We start from the raw sequence: 8225 nt of genomic DNA on the forward strand, positions 1-8225 counted from the left end.
TGGGTAAAACCTCAGCGCCTAGGACTTGCCGATTGCATGGTCGGCAGTTCGAATCCCCGCGGCGGGGTGCGCTCCCGTCGTTCGGTCCCAGCGCCTGCCAACCTAGCAGTTCGAAAGCACCCCCGGGTGCAAGTAGATAAATAGGGACCGTTTACCAGTGGGAAGGTAAACGGCGTTCTGTGTGCTGCGCTGGCTCGCCAGATGCAGCTTGTAACGCTGGCCACGTGACTCGGAAGTGTCTGCGGACAGCGCTGGCCCCCAGCCTCTTAAGTGAGATGGGCGCACAACCCTAGAGTCTGGCAAGACTGGCTCAAACGGGCAGGGGGTACCTTTACCTTAAGTGAATATTCTAAAAGGTAAAACAGAAATTTAATAAAAATTATATATCCATAGAGAGAGATATTATATGCATGATATAAAAATGTTGTGTGTGTGTGCATGATACGGGCATCCAGCAAACCTCCCTAGGGCGGGCATTCCATGTTTCAACTCTCAGTGTGGGCTAGTTGAGGGAACTGGGGCATACGCGATTCAATTCTTTCCTCCTCTTCTTTCCAGTTATTTCCTTACTAGCTTCTACACTAAATACGACCGGATACACTTCATCATCAACACCATCTCCTTGATGAGCGTCTTGATCCCCAAGCTACCGCAACTGCATGGCGTACGCATCTTTGGGATTAACAAGTACTGAGCCCGTGTGTCTTTTATATTCCCTTCTGGTGAGCTATGAGAGGCCAGCAACATGAGAACCCTGTTTCCTTCGTTCCGGCTGCGTCTTCAGGATACACTTCCACACAATGGCTCCTTTTTAAAAAATTTATTTCTTTTTAAAATGAGCACATGTTGCGCAGGATTCCAAGATCCAACAGAGAACGCAGACGGCTCAAACGATGCTTGAATCCTGGGTAGAGTTTAGCTTGGAAGAGAGACAAGGGCTGGGGGGGGGGAGCTTAAAACGTATTTATTATTATTATTGTTATTATTTTATTTTTCAAGAATCTGAAAATAGACGCAGACAACACTGAGATTTGAAAGGTACTCATAGCTTGCTCTCTGGGTAATGGAAGACATCCAGCCCAGAAGGCTTGGACAGGTATAGAGAGGTAGGAGCCTATTGCAAGGCGATGTTTAGGATGATAGCAAATGCACTTTAATATAAAGTTGTCCCCTTTGGGGGGGGATTTGTGACTTGCTCATCGAAAGGGCTATATCAGAAATTTTGAGATGCACACTAGGTACAGATTTCTTTCTGAGTTTGGAAACCTTAGCTGATCATTTATAAATACATTTTAATTATTTGGTAGGCAGTTGGGACGGATTCTCATTCTTTCTTGCAGGGGCATGAACCAGGTCCCCCCCGCCCCCAGTTACAAAAGCAATGCTCTTCAGAGTCTTCTTTGAAAAGCCTTTGCCTATATATCTCAAAGCTTTTCCCTCTCTGAGGTTGAGGGAGTGGGGAACTCCACATGGCAGGTTGAAAACACAACCCAGGGACGAAAAGGAAGAGGGAAGAAATGTTTTGATACTTGCCTTGCAGTGGTTGTCACATTTCGACAGTCGCAGCTGCCTCATTGTGGCGTCTCTTCTGGATGGGAGAGCCAACGGCTGAAAGACCGGTCTCTTGAAGCATGGATGGTTTATTTTGACATTGTACAATGACGGCGGTGGAGAAGACACAAGATGAGGCCAAAGGACCCAGGCCCCGTTTCCAACATAAGTTGATTAGGGTTGGTTAGATACCACTCTTTGTTGATTCATTCGCTGATTCATGCCAGCACTGGGGTTCAGAGAGAGCTATCTTGTTGCTGCCCTCTGTGATGTCTAACTGAGATGTTGCTTGTTTCCTGGGCAGCCTCCACCCATGTGGTTTAATGGGCTTTTGCTTTACTGCCCCACTGTGTCAGAATAAAAAACCCTGTATTGCTCTCTGTCACCTAGAATGCAGATATTTTGGTATACATCTGACTGCTGGTTGGTCTGCTTCCTAAACACTGGTACAGCAAGGAGGAGGGTTTTCTTCTGCTAATGGATTAGTAAGTGGGTTTCTTTCTTTCTGATGCTTCTGTTGGATTGGTGGGAGGGGCGGGGGAGAGAAACAGACTCTGAGAGCTATAATACATTATGTCATGTAATCGCCAACAGCCTTTTAAGGTGCAGGCTGCAATTCAATCATGCGGACATCAAGAAAAACGTGTGTTAAGTTTTGATCACCAAGATCATAGGTATGTGAGTTTGGTGGTTCTTGTCAATGTTGTGTCCTGTAAAAAAACAAACAATTTTCCTTCCCTTACCCACCCCACCCTAGGAAATGCACACATTGCTAGCTACGATATGAGTTTTATGATGGGATTTAAACAGCCTGAGTATTTCCTGGAATCTGTTTCTCAGGCTTGTTAGCTTGGCAACTGAAATGTTTCCTTACCCCACTATACTGGAGAGGCATCTAAACATTTGAGGCCGGTGCCAATAATTCTTAAGCCGTTTTTCCATCTTTAGAACTGTTTGGGACACTTCCCTGGAAAGAGGAGGAAGGCATTTTAAACACCACCTCTGCTTTTGGCAGTATCTAGAAGCGATGACTGGGAAAGCCCACCTGGTTTCTCAATGGCCACATTAGCAGTGGTGATACTGTTGGGCTTTGCAGCAAGCAGAGGTTCTGGGTTGGGCAAAGAGGTTTCAAAGCCTTCCACCAACCCCAGTATCATTAAAGGGATGGGAGTTGCCCCCTTCAGATGTCCTTCCCATTATCAGATTTGGTACAATCTACATAATAAAACAGATGATTTTAGCTGAGGTTCCTGCATTGCAAGGGCTTGGACTAATTGACTCTTGAGGCCCCTTCCAACTCTACTATTCTATGATTCTATCCCTATCCTTGACCAGGGGCTCAAGGCAGCTCAACAGACAAAAATAAAAGCCGCTTTACCCCTGCAGCAAAAAATGTAAAGGACAGTTAAGTGGCTATCCGGGGAGGCAATGTGTACTAAAGTCCACAAAGCTTCAGAGACAATGATGCAAGAAACAAAGGAGATTGAAAATGTGGAGGCAGAGGTGGTGAACCTGCGGGACCTCCAGGTGTCGGGGGACTACAACTCCCATAATCCATGAACGTTGGCCATGCCAGCTGTGGTTGATGGGAGCTGGAGCCGAGTGGCACCTGGAGCATGTTCCACACCCCTCTATTGAAAGAAATACAGTGGAGCTGTGTTTGGCACAGCTGCGGCCAAACATTGCTTTTGGGCTTGTCACCTGTATGTTTTAGCAGCCTTTGTGTCGCAGTTGAGACTAGTAATCTTGGAATCGAAGGTCAGGTTCTGGTGTACTTGGAGCTCTCCCTCCAGACACAACAGGGAAGAGTATCAGCCCTTGCAATTTCCTGTCAGTCAGAGACCTTCTTGGTTGGCCAGGTAGAAGGACCAGGTCCTGATGTCTACCTTTGGTTGCCTGACAGAGCAGGACCTTATTCCTCGTTACTCCTGAGGCTGTAGTTCCTCAACCTGATGGAAGTCATCTAGCCCTTGCCCTAGCCCAACAACTTGTCATGTTGTTGTCGTTTTGATTGGCACTGACAGTTATAATTAAGTGTAGGTACGTGAGTTTGTGAATTATGAAGATGACAGTAGCTTCGAAATTACGGATAGGCAATATATATACCACTGTTGATGATGACTGGTGTGGACCAGAGCTTGTCATCTAGGCACAGAGAGGGAGGCAGGGTCTTCCCAGTGTAATTCTTCTCTGAGAGAAGCAAGTGGCCTTCCCTGCTCAAGACACCTGCCAGCAAAGTGGGCTAAGAGGATTAACATTGTAAGCTTTTCACCCAAATCCCAGCGCTAAGATGCTGAGCTGCTATTGACCTCCGTTAGAGCCTGTATTTTTTAACTTCCTGTCTAAGGCAACTTGAAAGCAAGGTACTTTTTAAAAATATTCATGAAAAAGGAAGAAAACCAAATTTAACGAAATGTGAAAAATATACCAAGACCAGGGAACAGACTTGGCATTGGGTTCTCAGAAAAGCGGGGGGGGGGGGGTAATAGGCATTTTAATTTTTCTTCTTCTTGAGTTCAGTTCAATTATTAGCTTTTTCCAGCACTAGATCTCCCCGTTCTACCTCCCATTCTTTATTCTGCAGAAGAAAAACAGCTACTAATGTGTTAAAATAATAGTGGAATGCTGAACAACCACTTCCCAGTTTTCAGTAATTCAGTGGAATCAGATGAGCCCAGCTTAAAAGTTGAAATTTAGCAGCGATTTTAAGAAATTTTAAGCAAACGCACAATTTTAACCCCAGGTCTTGCTTTGATGAGGAGGCAAAAATACCGGGGGAGGGAAACAATCTGCTTCAACGTAATTTCTGCAATAGAAGTTGTGCTCATTACTTGATGATACGTGTAACTCAATATATGGATAACTTAAAGGGCTTCTGTATTTTTTAGCGCTATTCCAATATATAGGTGGTTAAGGCCTTAAACACCGATCTAAGTTGCACTCTTCCGAAAAACAGAATGTTCTTTTGCAAGGGTATAAATCAGTACCCTACTAAAAAGGAAAATATATAGAAAGAGCTCATTAGCACTATGTCTACACACCAGCCAATTTTCATGTCATTCATTGCTCTGCAAACTTCTGCTCCTACCGCTTCTTTTTCATTATTCTGAGTACTGAGGGGATTGTTCAGAGTAGCCCGTTCACCAGCCACAGTGCTCTCAAGGTATTCTAGGCCTGCCTTAGCAACCTGAAGTCCTCCAGATGTTTAGGATGTCAATCAGTCTCAGCCAACAAGGCCCAGAGCTCTAGGATGAAGGGAGTTGTAGAGCAACAACATCTGGAGAGTACCAAGTTGGGGAACCAGCTGTTCCAGGCCGTGTCTCCCGTTGTCAGTAAGAGTTCCTGTTACAGTTAAGCAAAGGGGGTGGGTTTAGCTTTATGAAAATCTAAACAAAACCCTTTACAATGCAAGCTGCCAGCACACTCTTCTGGCAATAGTTATTGCTACTAGAAAAGTGAGCTCTAAGAAAGTTTATGTTGTCAGGCCAAAACCATATGAGAGAATCAGCTGGCAGATTGATTCTTTACATTAAAAATATTAAATATTGTGGAAACTTTCAAAACCAAGTGGAGATGAAGAGAGCCTGGGCTGTGGTCAATCCTATATTCTCATTTGCTGAGGACTTGCTCAGTCCTGGCTTTGTCAAACAGAGCAAGCCCTGTTAATATGGTGTGAAACCCATTTGTTTTCCATATTCCCCAATGAAGCTGCTTCTTGGTGCTGACACGAAAGTTCATGCAGTTTCCTTGTTGACCACTTTCTGTAACTCGGTACTGTAGAAAGAGCTACTTTGCTAAGTCTGGGCACTCTCCATAAAGAAGAAGGTTTCTGTATACTATAAAATTTAGTAGTTGTGGTTTCTGTGGGCAGCAGAACTTATTATAGACGATGCACCATCCTATCATTTTTAATAATTTGGAATCACTTCTATCAGTAAATTGTTCCCCTGTGTGCGCCCCTAATGGAATATCCCTGGCAGAGGGTAGTGGACATGCCTTAGCCTAACTAAGGATGGCCGGGGGGGGGGGCGGAAGTATAATTGTCTTTTCTGAGTTGTGTTTTAACCAACCCAGTTAGGTCCACTGGGCCTTTTACGAAGAGCCCCAAATTCCTCCTCAGTTTGCCTTGGGAGCAAACAGCGACTGAGCCCTTCCTGCTCTTCTAAAGGAGGTGCTGGGTGGGCAGGCGATAGCATGGTCCCTTTAATTCACTGTCCCAAAGGCCAATCTCTTCCACCAGCACCCTAGTAATCATTTTGAAGGGGACTCAAAATGCAGTGCACCATTTGCAGTATTGTCTCTGGGCCACAAATCTCTCTCCACCCTACATGGCTTTACAGATAAATAAATGCTCTCTTCATCATCAAAGCGGTGAGTGGAGAGGATGGGATTTCCCACACAAATGTTGCATGTGAACACATTTCTCCTGGAATAATTGTAGGTACCAAGGCTGCTTTGCCCAGGCTGGTATAATTAAGGTATAAAATGCATCTCAAGCCTGGTGCATCTTAGAGACTGAGCAGAAAGGCCATGCACTGTCTAGGGTTTCTGTTGTCAGGTTCTGTGATAAGTGCAGGAACAATCTGAAACATGGGCCTGTGGTGGTCAAAGCTTCAAGTTATACTAAAATCATGCCTGGCATTTCCCATGTGTATGCAATAAAAAGCTGAGGTTTACCCCTTCTCCCCTGTGCTACTATCCTCCTGAAAATTACCCCTCTGTGAAGTTGTTTGCCCACCCCCCAAGCTGCCATTATCTGCAAACAGCAGCTTCAGGCAAGAAGTGGGTTTTCAGTGATTATTGAAATTCAGTGATTTCATTATGGTCCCGATCTGGAATCGCTCCCTCTCGCACACAAAATAAATAGATTGTAAATAAAAAGACACGGGGAATCTCAACACGGGATTCAAGGACTTAATGTAGCATGTTGATAGAAAAAAAATATGGAGCCTATCTGAAACAAATCAAGGTTTTCTTGTGGCTTTTGATGGGGACTCTATGGAGTCTGTGCACGCCCAGGACAATGCACAGAGCAGCCTAGAGGAGAACAACCCCTCTCCCAGCAAGCAGCTTGCATAGCATGCAGGTTCCACGGAGCAGACTGAGTAGCTGTGTGCTTTGTGCCAAGTCTGGAGCCAAAGTGCTGGCAGATACCTAGAACAGGAGGACCTCCTGGTACTGGTGGGCACCAAACTCCCATCACCCTTGACCAATGGTGAGGGTGATAAGGGGGTTGTAGTTCAGCAGTACCCTGGAGGTCTGTAGGTTCCCCCTCCCTGGGCTAGAGCAGATGATCAGGGCAGAAGTCGTTTCTCAGAGAGGAGTGTAGCAGGTGTGAAAGATTTGCAGCAGAACTGGATTTGTTATTTGATTATCATCTAACGGTCAGCAGAGTTGCTAGTGTCCCTACTCAAATTGCCTGCGGTTCCTTCCTCCAACCGGCACCTAGGGTGGCTTGGTGAGTAGGGAATCTGTGCCTGAACAGCTGTGCTCCTGATTTGATCTCTACAACAACAATGCTGTTCCTGACCATGAGAACCTCTGTAACAGCAGAAGTAATGATGGAACACGCAATCGCACAATGGTCCACTCAAAGATCAGTGGAAAGGAAGCAACGTCTTTCCAAGTTGCCACAAGAAAGTTTTGCTCGAAATAAGTAGAACTGGGTTGTGGGGCTGCAAATGGCCTGCTCCCACCCATATTTTTGCACCAGGTAAAGCATAGTATCATATGGGCAGGTCATGTATATGTGACCATGCAGGGAACAGTGTAACAATGATTAAAGGGTCCCTGCCAAAGGGGCATATGTAGCATTTCTGGAACTCCAGAAATGGAAGGAAAAGGGAAAAGACCAATGAGCTCTTTTCACGACTTAACAGCAAGGTGCTGTGTTTACTACAGGAGCTAATACTTGTGGGTTTAATTGCTAATTTGGCATCAATTGATTGGTGAGGTCTAGGTTTTTCTCTTAGCTTTATAGGCTGTTTACTTCATAAGGGTTTAATTTTAAAAACAACAACAATAATTAACTATTTTAAAGGTATGGTAGTAAGCTCTTTAGGAGGGCATGGTAGCTGAGTTGTTGCCACAAACTGCATTTTATGATATGTCTGTGGATTGTTCTTTAATTGTAGTGAATTAACCTATTGTATTGATTTACCATTATCTGTGAAATATAATTTTTAGAATGTGAGTGTGAATGTTCTTTTCAGTGAGCGTTAAATGTTTTACACCTTTGTGTCGAACATAGAATTACGGTTGTGTTGGTTTTATTTTTTTAAAATCTTCTTTTGTTTCTGGATTTGCTCTCGTTTTGTCGTGTACATGTGAGAAAAGAAAACTTTCATCTGGAGAACTTTCTAAGACAAAGTGTGAATATTATTTTTATGAGTCCTTTCTACAGTATTCAAAGACAAACCAATTAAAAAAAATCAGTATTCATGTAATATATCTTGTATGTATTCCTCGAATCTGTACAAAAATATAAGAAAAGCTCTAATGTGTCAATGAGCACTGTCCTGCTCTTCCCTTGACTAGGGAGGATGCCTGAAAAAGACAATGGTGTTTTGACATTGTGTTGAGGGTTCTTGGCTGCTTCCAGATCAGGGCCTTTTTGAGTCATTTTTCATCCTAATGATAGTGACGTGGGAAGCTGCCTTATACTGAGTCAGATC

General features: G+C 44.3%; 1 protein-coding gene across 4 annotated transcripts in view; it reads left to right on the forward strand.

Annotated features, from left to right (window-relative positions):
• Nucleotides 1-7997, forward strand: part of ORMDL3 (ORMDL sphingolipid biosynthesis regulator 3) — a 32067-nt gene extending 24070 nt beyond the window's left edge. For all 4 annotated transcript variants that reach the window (XM_081837068.1, XM_081837067.1, XM_081837069.1 and 1 more), the window contains one exon: nucleotides 559-7997. In XM_081837068.1, the coding sequence (XP_081693194.1) occupies nucleotides 559-694 (136 nt within the window). In that variant the 3' untranslated portion in view covers nucleotides 695-7997. The remainder of the gene's footprint in view (nucleotides 1-558) is intronic.
• The last annotated feature ends 228 nt before the right edge of the window (nucleotides 7998-8225 follow it).

This window comes from Podarcis erhardii, assembly GCF_964252035.2.
Source record: "Podarcis erhardii genome assembly, chromosome: 13".
NCBI lineage: Eukaryota > Metazoa > Chordata > Lepidosauria > Squamata > Lacertidae > Podarcis > Podarcis erhardii.